General features: G+C 43.1%; 1 protein-coding gene across 2 annotated transcripts in view; it reads right to left on the bottom strand.

Moving 5' to 3' along the window:
* Positions 1 to 1,955: 1,955 nt before the first annotated feature.
* LOC125917047 (ATP-binding cassette sub-family C member 12) overlaps positions 1,956 to 19,702 on the bottom strand; it is a 62,250-nt gene continuing 44,503 nt past the window's right edge. The window contains exons 18-26 of one of the 2 annotated variants that reach the window (XM_049623304.1): positions 18,211 to 18,348; positions 13,850 to 14,036; positions 9,448 to 9,537; positions 7,393 to 7,582; positions 6,799 to 6,958; positions 5,695 to 5,773; positions 4,510 to 4,695; positions 2,835 to 2,999; positions 1,956 to 2,730 (exon numbers count right to left, since the gene is read on the bottom strand). In XM_049623304.1, coding sequence (XP_049479261.1) covers positions 2,638 to 2,730; positions 2,835 to 2,999; positions 4,510 to 4,695; positions 5,695 to 5,773; positions 6,799 to 6,958; positions 7,393 to 7,582; positions 9,448 to 9,537; positions 13,850 to 14,036; positions 18,211 to 18,348 — 1,288 coding nt within the window. In that variant the 3' untranslated portion in view covers positions 1,956 to 2,637. Of the gene's footprint in view, positions 2,731 to 2,834; positions 3,000 to 4,509; positions 4,696 to 5,694; positions 5,774 to 6,798; positions 6,959 to 7,392; positions 7,583 to 9,447; positions 9,538 to 13,849; positions 14,037 to 18,210; positions 18,349 to 19,702 lie in introns of those variants that run through there. The other variant, XM_049623305.1, reaches the window with a different exon arrangement.

Raw genomic sequence — 19,702 nt, 5'->3', positions numbered from 1 at the left:
TCCCAAAAATATTTACAGCTAGGGTTCACTATAATTCCCCTGAAAGTCTAAATTCTACTCTTTAGGAAGTGTTTTCATATCCACCTTTTTTTCCCCTCCTGTAGTTAAAGTCAAGACTGAAAAGAACCTTAACACCCAGTCTAAACCCCAAATTTAACAGATGAGAGAATGGAGTCTCAGAGAGGGCAAGCTACTTTCTCCAGATCACATAGCCACTTAGGAGCAAAACCAAGACCCATACTCAGGCTGTGGTAGGTTGTAGTGTTATTCAGAATATCTGCTACCTCTCCCAAGAGATAGATTATACAACTTCCTGCAGGGACAAGTTCCCCATGTGCTTATCGTGCCCCTCCTTGCAGGCAGACTATATACCCCCCTTACCACTGAACTCAGAAGTGGCCATGTGATTTGTTTATGGAACATGGGTGAAGTGGCATGTGTCACTTCTGATTGTCATGTCTCTCTGCCCTCTACCAGCAGAAGTAGGTGCTAGGCAGAGACTGCTCTACCAGCCTGGGCCACAGAGTAAAGAGGATAAAAAGCAAAGACACAGCTGACACATGATGGGTATGTAAATGAATAGGAAATAAACCACTGAGATCTGGGGCTCTTTGTTACACAACATAACTGAGTCTATGCTGACCAATGCTGAGGTTTTACAACACTAAATACTAGGTTCCTTCTCACCTGGAGAACCTCAGGTTTCCAACAGTATTATGTAGAACTGAAGAACCCACATTTTAGAGTCAGCCTGCCTGGGTTGAGTTGGTCATTCTACTCTCTCAGAGCCTCAGTTTCCTCATCAGTAATATGACACTAGTATGTACCCCACAGGGATACAGCAAGGATTCAGTAACTAAGCCTGTGTTTTGAGGACTACTGGCTAAATGTTGGTAACTATTATTCAACATAGTCTTTCCCTGGTGACAGTTCGGTAACAGTAAGGTGTGGGTGGTGGTGGTGGGGGTGCTCACTAAGACTATTCCATGTCATTACACATGCAAACAACAGCCATCTTTCCAAGAGTCAGTCTCCCCTGTGTGTAATGCTGAAAATCATCACTGTCCCTGTTATAGGTCCCTCTTGCAGGGGGGTTAGGAACAGTGCCCCTGGGGTCAGCCTGGCTAGGGTTCAAATACAATCTCTGTTCCTCCTTTTTGTAGCTAAGTAATTAACTTCATGTACTCATGCCACTCATTCTTTTCTTTAAAATTTTTTTTAACGTTTATTTTTGAGACAGAGAGAGACAGAGCATGAACGGGGGAGGGGCAGAGAGAGAGAGGGAGACACAGAATCGGAAGCAGGCTCCAGGCTCTGAGCCATCAGCCCAGAGCCCGAAGTGGGGCTTGAACTCACGGACCGTGAGATCGTGACCTGAGCTGAAGTCGGACGCTTAACCGACTGAGCCACCCAGGCGCCCCAGTTATGCCACTCATTCTTGAGTGCTCATATATGCCAGGCACTGCCTTCTTCCATGTTTGTAAAGATGGGGAAAGGTATGTGACCAAGACTAAGAAGGGGAGGCAATTGGGAGATGTCAAATAGGAGCTTTGCTGGCCACTGCTGCCCTGTGCCACATTTAGAGTTCAGCCTAGGAGTTGGGAGGTGAGTCCAGAAAACCTCACTAAAACATCATTGGGGCCTTCAGTCCTAAGGGAAGAGAAACAGACTGTGAGTGTGCCCTTGGCAAAGAAGAGCCCTTTGGAATTTCTTTTTTTTTTTTCCTTTCAGTCTTGCTGTGAATTAACAGTACTCAGTCTCCTGGGCTACTGGGAACATATCTTTCCTGCCTCTGACATAGCAAACCTGAGGTTGGAAAGCAAGCCTTTTATTTGGGAGATGCCATGAGGCTTTATCACTGAGTCAATGGAGAAAGCAAAGAGGGTCTGTGAGAGGAAACAGTACAGAAAATGGAAGATCTTCAGTATAATAATTGCAAGGCAACATTTCAGGGTAGTTTAATCTCCTATTGCATTTTAATGACCAATATAGAAGATATAAAAATGTCATTTACAGAGAAACTCCAACCTTTTGTTTCCCTTGTTATTCTAATAGAGCAAATAGAACATATAATATGATTTAAAAAAAATTTTTTTTCACCAAACAATGTAATCAATCTTGCATGCTACAGACCTTGTAGTTACTGCTTATCACACACACAAAATAGATGCGAAGAGGAGTTCAATGGGGAGAAAACTCTGCACTTTTCCTTTTTGATGAGAAGGCAGGAAACCTTTTACAAATTCCATCTTTAGGCATTTTCCCATTCTGTTTGATTAGATTTAACTGAAAGTTACACTTACACTGAAAGTTTCCATTCTCCGGCACTGAGGTGGTATTGATGGGGACACATTCATTGATGGGCACCTTGGAGTTTTAGGAGGTGGGGGCAGTTTTTTAATCCATTAGCTTCTTCTGCCTCTGTTTACCACCCAGAACCAGCTCCAAGCCAACCAGTGAGGTTGGGAGGCATGGGTTGGGTAAGGCAGGAAACCACCCTCCGCCCCAGCTCAGCCTGTGTGTCAGGGGTGGGACGGATTATGATGCCTGCAGAGATAGCTGGCCCTCCTCTTGCAGGCTCATCCAACTCATCTGAAGCATCCTCCTCCTCCTCTAAAATCAGCTGATGTGAGACCTTTACAATCGGACTTTGTTTTCTGCTGCTAGTAACATTGCAAATGCAGAATCTGGCTTCTCGGCAAGGACTTCAGGCTTGTCAAACTCGACCACCTGAAAATCAGAGAAAAAGAGCTGAAATTGGCAGAAAATAGCCACTCACCTAGAGCCCAAACCGTTGAAGCCTCTGTGGAGGGGATGCCAACAACTTCCTGCACCTTCCCATTTTCCATGACCAGGACGAGGTCACAGTTGAGAACTGTGTTGAGGCGGTGGGCGATGGTCAATACCGTACAGCCTTTGAAGGCATCTTTGATGGTGCTCTGAACAAGGCTGTCAGTCTTGGAGTCCATGGAGGCGGTGGCTTCATCAAGGAGAATGATCTGTTGAGGAAGGCACATGGTAAAAGCCATACTAGACCAAAGCTGCACCTGAGGGAAACTCACAATCTTAGCTCTATTTATTACAAAAGAAGAAGGAGAAGAAGAAGAAGAGGAAGAAGAAGGAGGAGGAGAAGGGCTAAAAAGTCATGAGCTAAGGGCCCGTCTCAAAAGATCAGAACAACAACAGCAAAATAAAAGTTCACACCACCTCCATCTCCTTCTGAGGGACGGGCTGGAAGAATAAGGTGGTATGTTCTTTATTTCTGTTTTCTAAGTGGTTTATTCTAATCTTGCAAAGTGGTAGGAGGCTTTCTCTACTGTGCTAACCAGAGTCAGTGTGAGCTATAATAACAGTGATCGTATTAGTTTGCCATCACTGCTATTAACAAATCAGCACAAACTCAGAGGCTTAAAACAACAAAAATTTATTGCCTTTGCTGTTCTGGAAGCCAGAAGTCCTAAAGTCAAGGTATTGCCAGGGCTGTATCCCTTTTGCCAGCTCGAGGGAGAAACTGTTCCCTTGCCTGTTGCAGCTGTTTGGGGCTGCCTGTGTTCCTTGGCTTGTGCCTCCTTCCTGGTATTGCTCTAATACCTACTCCCATTGTCACATTGCTTCTCCTATTTCTGACTCTCCTGCTTCCCTCTTATACAGACTTGCATGATTACACTAGGCCCACACAGGTAATCCAGGATAATCTCCCCATCTCAAAATCCTTGACATAATCACATCTGCAAAGCCCCTTTTCCGTAGGTATGGTGGTATATTCTCCTGTTCCAGCTATCAGGACTCAGACATCTTTGGAGGGGGGGAGCATTATTCTGCCTACCACCATACTGATTTGGAAATAAGAGGGCTTAAGCTCACCTCTGCTTCACCTTGACTAAATTACTTGACCCCTGCCCTCAAAGGTTCTGTGCCCTCCTCTATAAAGGGAGGTTATACTTTCTTATGAGCATGAAATGCAAAGATAACCCACAAAGTACTTAGCAGCGTATAGTGCCTCAGTCAGCACGGAATGCATCATGGTGCCAGCTCCCTCTCCTACCATTAGCATGTCTACACAACACACAGGCTAGGTTACACTTTGGTCAGGGTTCAGAGAATGGGATTTCTAAAGCAACAGCAATCCCTTCCTTGAAATCAGTAACCAAGGATGACTAAGTCACTAAGAAAAATGAATATAAACATTACAATTCTCATATCTTAGCATTCTGAAGGCCTTCTTTAGCATCCTGGGCATTGTTTATCAGGCTTCAGAATTGTTCAGGGACAAGGCAAAAAAAAAAAAAGTCAAGAGAAAGATTTCTCATACTCAGAGCACTTAGGAGACAAAGAGAATACCTAAGCAAGTCTTCCCAGGGGGAGGCCCAGAGGAGGCAGGTGCTCTTGCTGTAAATGACTGTTATTTTTCAATTTTTACCCCTTACAACTTTGTCTTAAAAGAAACTGATCGGTTTTTAAATGGCTCAATTGTTCTCTCTTTGCTGAAAGACAAACGCATAGCTCTACCTCCTGGATTGAGTGGCGCTGCGGGAAATATCCAAAATTTGACCAATCCATTTTTCCGTGCTGTTTCCTTACTTTTGAATTACGGAGAAGTGCTCGGGCCATACAAAGCAGCTGACGTTCCCCTACTGAGAAGTTTTCTCCATTTTCTGTGACTTCTGCCTGTAATTTTTCTGGGAGTTTCATTATCTATAAAACACAGAAAATGCCACATTTATGCTGATGATCTATAAAATTGTCCTGCATCATCTCTATTGATTGCCCCACTCATGCATTCATCAGCTGGCTTTATTTTACTGAGGAAGAGAAAGTACAAAACAACAATCATTTCAACATTGCAAACAGGCACCAGGGAAGGACCAGGGAGTAGGCAGACATTAATAATTTAAAATCACAGTATGATTCATAGAACCCTGTAGACACCTCATGAAAATAGGACAAATGGTACACATGTGGGTCCAGAGAAACACAAATGAAGTGTAAATGGCTTCCAGGGTTCCTATTTCTGTGGACAAAATACACATGGGATGGGAGTTTTCTAGTCATCAAGGAAAAGTACAACAGCATCTGATTTATCCAGTCACAGTGATATTGGGACATGCTCACCTTGGTACCAAGTCTTGGGGGAGAAAATCCCCTCCATGCTGCCGAGGTGGCCATACTCACCCACAGCTCTTCTAGGACAGGACCCTGTCTCACAGAAACTGGCCATACTGGCCATTCCTCGAGCCTGCCATACCCCCTCTCACCTTCCTGTGCCTTATATGTACCCATAAGCAAAGGAGGCTATTGGCAGAGCAACAGGATGCCCCATCTGCTCTAGAGTCAGATGCATTTGGGTTCAAGTCTCCATTCTGCCACTTACTAGCTTCACATGTTTCTTCCCTGAGTCTTAATTGCTACACCTCTAAAAATCAGGATAGGAGTTCCAAACTCAGAAGGCTGCAGTCAAGACAGGACCAGGTGAGGTGAGATCATACATGCAGAGCTCTTGTCCAGATCATTTCAGAGGCCTAAAAATATTATCTATTGTTGCTTTTAACAAAGAGTAAAAAAAGATCACATTCTCCTGACACATGTGACATCAGCAAATAAGCCGGACCAAATGATGGCCCGGGTCTTGTCAAATCCAAATCTGGGCCCTGGTGCTGGGAAACGGACTCATCCTGGTCAACCCCAGAGACCTACTGTGTCTCTCATGAATGTCCTCTCCAGAACCTGCCAGAGCATCTCATCTGAGTGACTCTCAAATGGATCCAAGTTGTACCTGCAATAAAGGAAAGAGCAGGGAGCCAGATTTCTGAGGAGGACAGGATGGGGGAGTATGTTTTCTGCAGCATGTGGGAGAGAGCAAGGGGTGGTGTGTGTGATGACTTTCATGGCCCCAAAAGCAGTGCTTAGCCCAGGACAATGGCCCATAAAATTACCAATCTCAGGCCAAGTGAGCAAAGCCCCACAGCTCTGTGATGGGGCAGAGACTACCAAGGCAGGAGAGACAGCACTGAACAAGGCACCCAGGAAGACACATTTGGTCCTTACAGTGGCCATGGACAGCAGAAGACCTTTGACCCTATGCAAATTATAGGCAGAGAGGGTGTGGTGGGGGGATTCACTTTGCCTTCAGAAGCAAGAGGTACAGCTGTGGCTCCCAGGACTTCACCCAGGGTGCCCCATGTAGGTCTGGTATCTCAAGACATGGAATGCATTTTTCTTATAATTCTAAATGGCACTTAATATGAGAAATGTCCTTCTCATTGGAGGAGGAACCATTGCCCTGGACTAAATGAGAAAATGGTTTTCTCCTTATCCCCTGACATCAGATCTTGAGCCCCATGGAAGTTGCAACCCTACTGTTCTTGTACTTGAACAACTTCTGTTCATTCTTCAATGGGAATAAATTGGTGCACTTCCCTATGGAATGCTACATACATAGGGTAACCACTTATTTTATTTCGCTAACTGGGTACTTTTGAGGGTGGCCAGTGTTAAACCTTATAGGATGCTGAGACACAGGCATAAACCAGGGCTCTCCAGGGCCAACTGGGCTATATGCTCACCCTATGTGTAAGCATCTTGCTTATTTGTGATGTGGCACATAAAATACAGACAATGTTCAGGGCTCTAGTCCTTGGTTCTTCCTAAGGCTTCAGCAGGAACAGGTACTAGAAGTGCTTCTGAGCACCTCAGGATGGCTGCTTCCTTTAGGCCCACTGTGGGCACTTCACAAAGTTCCTGGCTGGTCTGATTTTACTACCTAAAAAATAGGAATGGACGATGATCAAAAACAGCTACCTTACTGTACCTACAAACAGGACAGGATCCTGGGGGATCACAGTCAGCTTGGTTCTGAGGTCTTCCAAACCTATAGTGCAGATATCCACCTCATCAATGAAAATCGTACCGCCAGCTGGCTCCACCAGACGAAACAAGGCCATTCCCAAGGATGACTTTCCTGGGAATAATAAAAGCAAGAACAGCAAATCAAACATCAGTTTGTACTTCTATCATATCCAAGTATCTAATCAGGGGAATTTGTAATGCAGTTAAATGGCTCAGTGCAGATGACTGTGCAGACAGAAAGGCCTCACTCTGTGGAGGCAATCAGCTGCCCTGACATGGTTAACCTGCCCGTTCCTGCAGGGGCTGTTAACACACGACTCATCCTCTGGGCCTCGTTTCACCAGAATGATTCTCATTTAATTAATTCAAAAACTGGTGTGTGTTTGTTTCCAACTCCACACACCCATTCAACCTGAAATCCCAATTTACAGTAAAGAGATTAGAGGGAGAAAAAAACAGCCAACCCACCACACATACACACAGCCCTCTGGTGTGGCTCAACCAGGATCCCCGGTGGAAATGCAAAGAAGACAACCCTGTCCTCACCAGAACCTGTTCTTCCAACAATCCCAACTGTCTGCCCGCTTTGAATGCTCAAGTTCAGCCCATCAAGAACAAGGGGAGTGTTGTCTCTGTATCTCATCTGATAGTCTCTGAATGTTATCTCCCCATGCCTGGGCCAGTCATGGGGACAAGTCTCCACTTTGAGGGGGTGAGTGCATTCAGGAACACAGGTCTGGAAAACAGAATAACCAATGACAGGTTAACAATCATTCACTTTTCCATTCATTTAATTAATTCACGCATTCCCACAATTCTAGGTACTAGTGTTCGTGGTGGTGTGCTAGATCAAGAAACCCACTAAAGAAGTCACATTCCAATGGGGAAGTCAGATAATAAATAAGAAACAAAATCAGAAATAAAGACAATAAATCATAAAATAACATAAACATAAAACATTAAAAAAAATAAAAATGAAGACAATGTGTGTAGTGAAAGGGGTAGGCAGAGTAAAAGTAACTTAAGGGTTTAAGAAGGCATCTATGAGGATGTGCGATTCAAGCTGAGACGTAGAATGCTGATATAAGAAAGTTTGAGTTCAGAACCTTCCAGGCAGAGTAGACAGCTAGTGCAAAGGCCCTGGGGCCAGAACAAGCTTGGGCACTTTGAGGAATAGAAAGTAAAGTTAGGTGTCTGGAGCTTAGTGAATAGAGAGATGGACAACTATAAGGGACAGCTCATACGGGGCCATGTGGGCCTGGGCATCAGCATTGTGACCTTGAAGCTGTGTGGCAAATCCAGACCAAATCTTGAGATTTGCAGAGTTCAGTCAGATACAATTTCAATATCTGCAAGTGTCTAAGAAATGCAAAGTCTAAGCCAAGTTGCTCTATTCAACTTGGCTGTGTTAGAACACCACCTCCTCTAAAGTTTTGAAGTCCCTGTGAGCCATGAGAAGTAAGGCCCCCATGTGCCCTGGGGGTGGCTGGCGAGTCCAAATCTGTGATAAGCAACTACAATTAACTGATAAAATATCTGTATTCCTACACAGTGAATATTTGTAACCCCCGGGAGATCTAGAATTAATAACGAGAATATTTAAGAGAAGCAAAATTGTAACAGTATTTTCAGTTGAAGGAATCTGCATATTTTGTGTTTCAAGTATAATATTAGTAACATAAGGGCCTGTGATTCTAATTTAAAATGTATAATTGAATAATTTATTTAGACATGATTTTAAGTTAAAAGCTTACTGTTCATCCACAGCATTGGGATGGTTATGCAAATTTAAAGCTTACTATATTTATAAGTGCAATTTATTAGATTTATATAACCTCTGGAAGGTTTGTTTGTTAAATCAGATAATCGAGATACTTAAGAAGGAAATGGAATGTGCTAAATTTTAAAATGCAGTTTAATGTTTTAAAGAGTTTAATTAAGTTTGTAAATGAGGCCAAATGCTATTCAAAGGCCCTTAAAAGTGATTGCTTGACTTGTCTAGACTTTTCAAAGAATAGCAGGATTTGTAAGTTGAACATAAAAGCTTTTAAAGAAGAGTTCGGCCATTGTTTTTTTTCAATTTACAATTTTAGTCAATCAAATAGTAATCTTTAGAAACTAAAGTTAGCCACTGATTTCTATTTTTGTATGCAGAAACTGCCTTTGAGAAAATTTTTTTTTAAAAAAAGGATCTCTTCCTCAACTTAAAGTACTTTAGACTGTATCGTAAATATGGGCTTTAAGAAGAGGGTTGTGGTTCATTTTCAGTTTTTATTTTATTTGTTTGTTTGTTTGCTTGTTTGTTTTTATTAGAGAAAGCATGTGTGTGCATGACACAACGAGGGGCACAGGGAGGGAGAGAGAGAACCCCAAGCATGCTCCACATTCAGCTTGAAGCCCAATGCAAGTCTCAGTCTCACAACTGTGAGTTCATGACTTGAGCCAAAATCAACAGTCTACCACCTAACCGACTGAACCACCCAGGCACCCCAACAAATTTCAGTTTTTAAAAAGACCCCTTTCACATGTCAAAAAATCAATGCCTGCATAAATTCCGCCAGAGTTAACTAGCCCTTCCTCTGGCATGCACTAATTTCTTACCAAAATATACTCCCTGAGCAGCTCCACGGGGGTGAATTTGGCCTGGGTCTCTGTCCCTGTTCGCACACATACTTGGAGTAGTCCGCTTAGCTATTGTAGAGAAGCAAAAGCTGAGTTAGATCCCTTTCCTCCCTTGGGTTCTGCTGCCCCACCCTCAGGGGCAGCCCTTGTGAATTACCCCTCACCAGCCTCACTCAGAGCCACACAAAAATATGCCTGCATTCCCAGCCAAGTGCCCAGAAGTAAAGACACTGCAGTGTTTTGCCTTTAAATATTCCTCTGCATTCGGAACCAAATGGGTAATGACATTTTCCCTGACACTCCAGATGGCATGAACCATCCCACCACAGTACCACTTGATCACTCTTGGTCTAAGCTGGAATCTCCCAGGGCCACAGAGCTGCTGGGTATCCACCCCTTGCTGCCATCTGGCATGGTCCTGCACTTCCATGCCCTCCCTGATTTACCCAACAGGCAGCCAAGCAGCCACTGAAATCCCATTGTCACAGACCATCATGGGTAGAAGGAAATCATTTAGCCCATCTGTTTGCTTCAGACATGAGAATATCTAGGCTCAGAGTGGGGAATGTGGCTTGCTAAGGTCACCTATCTTAGGCCAGAATCCCCCAGAAGCCAATCCTGAAATTTGAGTGTAAGCAGGTTGAATGGAGCTCCCCCAAAAAGATAATGTATGCATCCAAATCCCTGAGACCTGTGAATGTTACCTCATTTGAAAGAAAAAGACCTTTAGGTGTGAGTAAGGATCTTGAGATCATCCTGTATTACCTGGATGGACCTTAAATCCAATGACAAGTATCCTTATAAGAGACAGAGGAAGAGAAGACACAAAAGAGAAGAAGATGTGAAGACAGAGGCAAAAGTTGGAGTGATGCTGCTACAATACAAGAAATGCCAAAGAATGCCAGCAGCCACCAGAAGCTGGAAGAGACAAGGAATGGCGTGTCCCCTAGAGCATGCAGAGGGAACAAGGTCCTGCCTACACCTTGATTTGGGACTTCTGACCTCCAAAACTGTAAGAGAATAAATTTCTCTGATTTTAAGCCACTAGCTTATGGTGACTGGTTACAGCAGCCCTAGGAAATTAATCCAGGAGGTGGACCGCAAAAGTACCAGTGGGAGCTGGGAGAAGTGACATACAGAACAGAAAGTAAGTCATGAGAGGTTCACTTGTAAATACCCAAAATTTGATCCTACTGGAAGCTCTGGGACACTGCATGGAACACATTTGAGTTGTCCTGAGGAAGCTGGGCTACATCCCCACTGATGCCCTTCAACAATTTTTGGGGCCACTTCTGGCTTAGGGAATTCCCCACACTTGCAGGCTGCCCTGGGCTTGGACTGGGCACCTTCCCGTAGCAGCAGGAGGCCAAGGCTGCCCTGGAGGGTTGGTGCACCAACAGCACCTGCTTCAGTCACAAGGTGGGCTTGTGGGCTCAAGGCAGGACCAGGTCTTCTTTCACTGGGTGAGCAGTGACTGTGGGCCAGGCCCTGTCACAGAAGGGCTGGTTTTCCAGGGCTGAATGTGATGGACAAAACCCCTACAGTCACATGGCTTATGTTCTAGCAGGCTGGCAGGATAAGACACATGTCATTTCAAGAAAAGGTAAGATGCCAATAAAACAGGATGTGAAAGAATGGTCGGAATGGAAGTGGGGGGGGAGAGGTTTGCCTCTGTTAGGGCAGTTAAGGAACTGTGTGAGCAGAGGCATTTATAAAAAGAAGTCCGCCAGGCTAACTCAGGATTTGGATAGCTCTGAGTAGCAGCAAGTGACCTTAACAAGGAGGCAGTGTGGCCCAAGCAGGTAAATGGCAGGGGGCAGTGGTATAGGTCCACACCCTTTGCATGGCTCCCTTGTTGCCTGCCTGCTTAACACACACCACTGGCTTTCTATTTCTCTTAGAGCAGTGGCTCTTGACCTGGGTGATTATGCCCTTCAGGAGACATTTAGCAATGTCTAAAGAAACTTGTGGTTGTCACAACCTTAGAGGAGGGAGGTTCTACTGGGATTTCCTAGTTAGAGATCATGGAGGCTAACATCCTATAACATATAGCACTGCCTCTCACAAAGAGGATCATCCAGCCCTTATATAAAAGCAACCTTATATTCCATGGCTGACAAAGCCTTACATAGTCTCTCCCCGCCAACACCTCAGACCTTATTTTCTACTCTGCTCAAGCTACATGACCTTCTGAATGCCTCAAATGCACCCAGCTCCTACCTACCCCAAGCCTTGCTCTGGCCTCTCAGCCTGAAGCATCCTCCCTTCCATCTTATTTGGCTGGTTCTTTGTCATTCATGGACCAGCTTGGAAGTCACCTCCTAGCAGAGTTCTCCTCTGACTATAGAATCTCATGTTGCTTCCCCATTGACAGTCACATTACCCTGTTTTATTATCTTCATAACAAACAATTTCTGAAACCTTCTCACTTATTTGCTTGTGCACTTATTTATTCCATCCCATGTTATATCTCTTTTTATCCCATAAACTCTATGAGAACAAGACCTGTCCAGATTGTTTGCTGCTGAATCCACAGCACCTAGCAGAATTCCTGGCTCACAGTAGATTCTCAGTGGCTATCTGGTGAATGAATGAATGAACCTTGCCCTTAAAAAGGGCTTATGTGCATTTTATTAAATTCAAGGGTATCATCCCTTTAAGTCCCTGGGAAGTCCTCCAGAAGTTAAGAACTCCCCCGCAGCACAGTGCTGGCCCAGTAAGTGCTCATTCTCCTCCATGATGTTATGTGATGTCAATTTACATTCACTTTCTGCTCTGTGGGACTTTACACCAATTTCTCATCCATCTAGGGAGTCTCCTCTGTTCTCAATGGAAGCTCTGTCATTCGGATTCTGTGTTCTCCAAAGGGGGCTAATGTTCAGCAAAACCCCAAAGTCAGCTAGAGAAGTGTACCCTTAGATCTAGTGCGCGCAAATTCTCCAGTCTTACAGGAATATTTGAAAACAATCTCACAGAAAGCTGATGATATCCCCCAAAAGCATGCCCTCAGTTGAGGAAAGCTGTTTCACTTGGACCAAGTAAGGGAATCTATTCAATATCATCTGCTTTATATCTTACTAGGCAACAACAAATAAAAACATCCATCAATGAGGGAAACTGGCTACCCAAGAAAAATTCATTTTTTCCCACTTAAGATAAAGATCTGAGAATATATTTTTGTTCTTCCCCCTTCCTAAAATGCCATTAAAATGATATCAGAGAGATTTTAAAAAAGGAATAGAACTTTAAGGGCAAGAGGGTTGGGAAGAGATAGCACTGAACGAAGAAGTCACAGATTTATGGAAGATGGAAAGGGGAAGAAGAGCCTTTTAATAGAAAGGAGGCAGAATGTGTTGTCAGGGCTTACAGAGATTTCTATCTAGCAGAACTCAGACAGGCTCCAGGTGTGAGAAGGAGCCACAGAAATACTGATCAGTAGTCTGTAAACTGATCAGTAAACCCATCTGTTTACCAGTCCTCATCTTTCTCCCAACCAGATGTAGCTGGACACTTTATCCTTAGGCCAACACATACACACACATGCACACACACACACTCAAGATTCACACTCAGATAGGTATCAGACCCAGATGACCTAGGTTCAAACCCTACCTCTAACACATGACAAGTGTGTGATGTTGGACAAATCTCTCTAAGCCTAAGTTTTATCATGTATAAGGTGAGGACTATGGCAGAAACTATCTCATCAATTGTTGTGGGAATAAATGAATTAATTCACATACATGACTTACAATAGTACCCCAAATGGCATGTATTTCCTGATTATTATTATTATTATTATTCTGTATTACTATTATTTTCCTATTACTGTTATTTTCTTCAAAAGAAAAATACCAAAGCAAACAAAAAGAGAAGTCAGTATTATTTGTCATAGACATCATGGCTGCCTCTCCAGCATCCTTTTCCTGATCTCTTTTGTGGGACAGTTCTGTGACTTGGGGATAGGATGGTGTGTGACTCCATCCCTTGACCTAAGCCAATCATCCCAATTCTATCCAGGCACTAATTTGTTCCGGGATGCCTAAACTAATCCAGTAAGAATAAAGCTCAGGGCTTTTGCTCCGTGACTAGGGTACAAAAAGCTTTCTTCCTCCTTCCTTCCTGTTGCAGCTCTCAGAGAATGCCAGTCACCATTGTACAACCATGAAGGAAGTCATCACAGAACAAGGACAAAGCCAGGGGCTATGATCCAACTATTCCTGAAGCCCACACAACTGTCATGCCTTTTAGTGATGTGAATCAGTAAGCTCTCTCTGTTTGTTGCACCCATTTGAGTTGGATCTTCTCTTACATCCATCCTCCCTAGTAATACCCTATGCCAGAGCCTCCAGGCCAAACCTAACTTTATACGAGGTGTTACCTGGATGATGTAAGACAAAGACAAGCCTTTGGATGAAGCACTAATTGAGGAGAAGCTCAGAGTCACCAACAAGGCCACGATGAAGGTGACAATGTTCATGAGGACATCCATTCTTAGAGCAAACCACCTGAGAGCACAGTTAAAGTACAGGAGGTGGCTGGAATTTTCATCATTTAGCATCTTAAACCTAAAATTAAAAAATCATACAAAACAGGAGTCAGTTGTACTTCCACAGAGCTAGGGTTAGGGTTACCAGAAAATTAAGACAAGGGGATTTTTTTTTCTTTTTCTTTTTCTTTATTTTAGAAAGAGTGAGAGAGAGTGTGCATATGCAAGTGGGGGAGAAGGGCAGAGGGAGAGAGAGGGAGAATCTTAAGTGGGATACATGCTGAGCACAGAGACTGACATGGGGCTCAATCCCATAACACTGGGATCATGATCTGAGCCAGAATCAAGAGTCAAATGCTCAACTGACTGAGCCACCCAGGCTCCACAAAGAGGAATTTTTAATCAAGAGCTAATGCACTCTTACATAAGACTCTTACAAAGACACACATATATCCATCAATACTCTTTAAAATCTGCCACCATAGGCATCTTTGATATGCACATTTTTTGAGAAATCCTATGTAGCAGCATTGTGCTGAGTGGGCTTTTTCTCTCTTTCCCAGAACTGACAACTAGAACCCACAGCTGAGAAAAAAAGGTGCTCAGTATCTCGTGCTCTACCTTCAAAAGACTTCTATTTTGGATTCAGCCACTCCCTTAAAGGCCATGTGGAATTGACAGTTAGCCCCTTGATCTACAAAAGGGTAAGGGCTGATTTTGGCAGAGGATGCCTTTAGGGAGAATCAGTGTGTGTGATGGCTGAGAAGGGAAAGAAGGATGCTTGGTTCCCCTCATCAAATCAGAGAGAGAAGATTCAAGGCCGTTGCTGGGGGTCTCCTCCAGAAGAAAAAAACTGACAACTTGTAACCCCTGTTGTGTATCCACTGAGCCAAAAAGAAAAAGGACACTGGGCAGAGGGATGGAGAAATGACACTGCTAAGGATGAGGGCAAGACCCCCCTGGAGTTGCTCATTCCCTAGATGCATGGAAGGCAGATCCTGCCCAATCATGCAGTTCCTAGAGTTGAGGGTACAGAGAGAAGATGACTTTCGGTGCTGTAGTCTTAATGCAGTATCCATCAGCATGAGGCAGAGAGGCCCCAGATCAGGGGAATGCAGTGGAAGGCTTCACAGGAAGAGCTCTCTGGAAGACCCACGCAGATCTTGCCCATGAGCAATGCCTAGCAGAACTGCCATGGACTTGGTCCTGTTGGAGCCTCCACCTTGCCACACCACATCTGCACAATTTTCTGGAATGGCAGAAATGAGCATCAGGAAGGAGAGAATAACCTGATAATGTGTCCTCCCTCACTTCATTCCTCTGCACCAGCCTCAGGGAACCAGGCTCAGAGAAAAAGGAGAAAATGTTTAAAAGAATAGACCAAAGGCTTCCCAGTAGCACACCTGCCCTCCCCCTCCACCTGACACATACACACAGCACAGTATTACTACTCCAAGCCTCTGGGTGTGTAGGGAGGGAATACAGTTGGCCCTTGAATAACGTGGGTTTGAACTACACAGGTCTACTTACACATGGATGTTTTTCAATAAATACAATGCAATATTGTAAATGTATTTTCTCTTCCTTATGATTTTATTAATAACATTTTCTTTCTCTAGTGTTCTTTATTGTAAAGATATAGTATATAATACATATGACATACAAAATATGTGTTAACCAACTGTTTATATCATTGGTATAGTAAGCTATTAGTAGTTAAGTATGAGGGGAGTCAAAAGTTATATGCATATTTTCAACTGTGTGGGGGGGTTGATGCCACTAAACCTGCATGGCTCAAGGGTCAACTTGACCCAGACTGAAATTTTGAGTGGGCTGAACTAACAACTAACCATGAGAGATATCAGATTCAACTGCCACTGAAGGTTCCCTTGACCTATTGGGAAAGGGGTTTCAATGTTTAAACCCCTCACTGGCACAGTCATGAACATCTCTGGTCATTGCTGCTTCATCCTGTTCCAATGATCCTCCAAAGACTCTGTCTAGAAGCACCTCTGACCAACCATGCTGGGCCTGTAGCACCCTCCCCCTTCTGTTTCTTTCAAAGTTATTTTCCCCAGAGCTTAGTTAAAATATTCTTCCAAATACCATGGTGTTTCTATCCTACAGCTATAAAGCTTACAAATTCAGATGATGGTTTAAGTGACTTAGAAGTCATCTGAGGTCTTATCTGTGTGGTTGGTCAGATTGCACAGGAACAAAAGAAACAGAAGGCCGGGATCAAATTGGAATTTGACCCCAAGGCTTTGTTTAAAAAGCAATACATGTCAGGGGTGCCTGGGTGGCTCAGTTGGTTAAGCGTCCGACTTTGGCTTAGGTCATGATCTCGCAGTTCATGGGTTTGAGCCCTGCATTGGGCTCTGTGCTGACAGCTCAGAGCCTGGAGCCTGCTTTGGATTCTGTGTCTCCCTCTCTCTCTGCCCCTCCCCCACTTGTACCCTGTCTCTCTGTCTCTCAAAAATAAATAAAACATTTAAAAAAAATTTTTTTAAGCAATACATGTCAGAAGCCCAAGCCCTCTGGAAAGTCCATGACAGGAAAGAAAGTATTAAAAAGAAGCGGACCCCATCAATCATGTAGGACTCAGCTGCCCTGTAGGATTCCCTTGGAAACCTTGGACAAAAATCTGCAAGAAGACAAACCTCGTATCTGTTTTGTTTGTCATGAGTAAGTTGATGAGTAATTCTATGGACAGGAGCCTTTCCTCATGATCAGGACACTGGAAGTGTCAATGTGTGATGCAGGACTCTCTACAGATGACACATAGGTTAAACTAGGAAGAGCACAGCCACTGATTGAACTAAAGGCAAGTTGAGATGCCAAGTTTACACTGAGACCCTGGGTGGCAAAGTGTGGGAAAAGAGAGAGAAAAAGAATTAGACCCAAACTTGAAGTTTGTGTTAGGTTTTTAAGGCAGAAAAATATGGACAAAAATAAAACAAAACAAAGTGGAACACCTATGTGTCATACACTGCTATAGATTCACCAAACTCCATTTTTTTCCCTCCTATGGACACAACTGGACTACATTTCTCAGCCTCCCTTGCAGTTTGGTGAGTACATGTGAATGAAATCTGGTCAATGAATGTGCAGAAATGATAAGTATCTTCATTGGAATTAACCCATAAAAATTTCCCATGGGATCCTGCACCCACCTCTCCTACCTTATCCTCCAGTTAGACACAGAGGATCATAGAGAAGACTCCCCCCACCACCACAGCCCTCAGGATGGAAAAGCCCTAGGTGGAACAAAATCCCTTTCCCCTACCCTATGGATGCTCTTTAAATTGTGACTTGAAGAAGAATAAATATGTATTGTGTTAAGTCCCTAAAACTTGGAAGTCTTTGCTACTACAGTGAGCCTACATGGTCGATACAATTTATACTGTGTTTTAGAACTTTGGAGCTGGAAGACTCCAGAGAAATTTACTCATCTAGTCCCCACACTTTAAAAAGAAGAAAAGAGGTGTGTATCCATTAAGTGAAATATAATATGGCCTTTAAATTTTATTTTTACTGGGTGCTTGGATGCCTCAGTTGGTTGAGTGTCCACCTCTTGATTTCAGCTCAGGTCATGATCCCAGAGTCACGGAATCCCAGAGTCAAGCCCCACGTCAGCCTCCACACTGAGTGTGAAGTCTGCTTAGGATTCTCTCTCTCTCCTTCTGCCTTTCTCCCCTGCTCTCTGTCTCTCTCTCTCTGTGTCTCAAAAATAGAAAAAAAAATAAAAATAAAAAAATTTTATAAGATATATAATGTTTAAAATGTTATTTAAAAATAAAATGAAACAAACATGATTATAAATACTTAAGAAATTTTAAAAAAAGACTGGAAGGAAATATATAAAAATATTAATAGGATGTAGTTAGGGACCTTTGAGTGATTTTTTTTCTTTTTTCTTTTTTCTTTTTTCTTTTTTTTTTTTTTCTGCTTTCTCCTACTTTCCTGAATTGTGCAAATTTTACTTCTACTGCATAAAGTAAAACATGTAAAATCACACATTGAGGTTGTCATTGAATGAACTCACCACTTTTGGGGCCCCAGATACTAGGAAGAAAGGCTTAGTACCCTAAAGTACTCCTTCTGGATTCTGACAGCAATTCACTTATGGTGAGTCCCCAGCAGCCCAGACTTCCCTTCTCAGAGTCAAAGAGGCCATCTGTTCCTAGGACCTCCCATTCAGGGTTAGATGTGAAGTGGGGAGACCTGGAGCAGGGGCCCAGTGCAGTACTTACTTGCTAATGCAGTCCTCTTTCTTGTCATAGGCATGGATGATGCCCAGGCCCTGCATGGATGAAGTGATATGGGAGAACCAGGGAGTCCGGCTGATATTCTCCAGCTTCTTGAGCTCCTGGGCTCCTCCATGGAAAATGCTGTAGGGAAATCAAGAAGACTACAAAGTGGGGTCTCTGAGGGCTTGCCCTTAGCACTTGCAGGTCCGACTATGCACTCAAGACAAAGTTTAAGTCAGACGGGTGCCATCTAACTAAGATGAAGGGGTTGGCCTGCCACTCTCCCCTAGGAGAAACCATCCTAGGGACAGATGGGGTCTCAGAAATGTGTCTCAGACATGAATAGAAATTTTCCCCAAAAAGACATACAGATGGCCAACAGACGCATGAAAAAATGCTCATCAGTCATCATCAGGGAAATACAAATCAAAACTACAATGAGATATCACCTCACACCTGTCATAATGGCTAAAATTAACAACACAGGAAACAGATGTTGGCAAGGTTTCGGAGAAAGGGGAACCCTCTTACACTGCAAACTGGTGCAGCCACTCTGGAAAACAGTATGGAGGTTCCTCAAAAAGTTAAAAGTAGAACTACCCTATGATCCATCAATCGAACTACTAGGTATTTACCCAAAGAATACAAAAATACTAAATCAAAGGGATATATGCACCTCAATGTTTATAGTAGCATTATCTACAATAGCCAAACTGTGGAAACAGCTCAAGTGTCCATCAACTGATGAATGGATAAAGATGTGGTATATATATATATATATATATATATATACAAAGGATAATTACTCAGCCATAAAAAAGAATGAGATTTTGCCATTTGCAATGACATGATTGGAGCTAGACAGTATAATGCTAAGCAAAATGAGTCAGTCAGAGAAAGACAAATACCATATGATTTCACTCATGTGGAATTTAGGAAGCAAGGCAGATGAATATAGAGGGGTAAAAAAAAGGAGTCAAACCATAAAGCTGACTGTTAACTATGGAGAACAAACTGAGGGTTGTCGGAGGGGAGGTAGGTGGGGGATTGGTTAAATGGGTGATGGGTACTAAGAAGTGCACTTGTTGTAATGAGCACTGGGCATTGTATGTAAGTGATGAATCACTTACATATTTCACACTTACATAGTAGTTTCCCTACTCCTGAAACTAATATTACACTATACGTTAACTAAATACATAAAATAATTTAAATAAAAACTTGAAATAAAAACTTAAAAAATTAAATAAAAACTTGAAACTACAAAAAAAAAGTAAGAAAAAAAAATGTCTCTCAGAAATGTAAGCCATTCCTTGCTATGGTCTCAGTTTTGAGTGCATCTTGTAGCATGAGTGTCTTGCTGCAGGAGATGTGGGTCCAGTCTTTGAAGACAAGGAATTTTCATACAGTGTAGCTTCTAACACAAGCCAACCACTTTCTGGGACCCAACCAAAGAAAAAAATGATCTGTTCCAATTCTGGTGGAAAATCTGGTG

The sequence above is a fragment of the Panthera uncia genome, unplaced genomic scaffold, assembly GCF_023721935.1.
Source record: "Panthera uncia isolate 11264 unplaced genomic scaffold, Puncia_PCG_1.0 HiC_scaffold_1427, whole genome shotgun sequence".
Taxonomy (NCBI): Eukaryota; Metazoa; Chordata; class Mammalia; order Carnivora; family Felidae; genus Panthera; species Panthera uncia.
The sequence above is the reverse complement of the archived record's forward strand: the minus strand, read 5'-3'. Positions and strand labels throughout refer to the sequence as shown.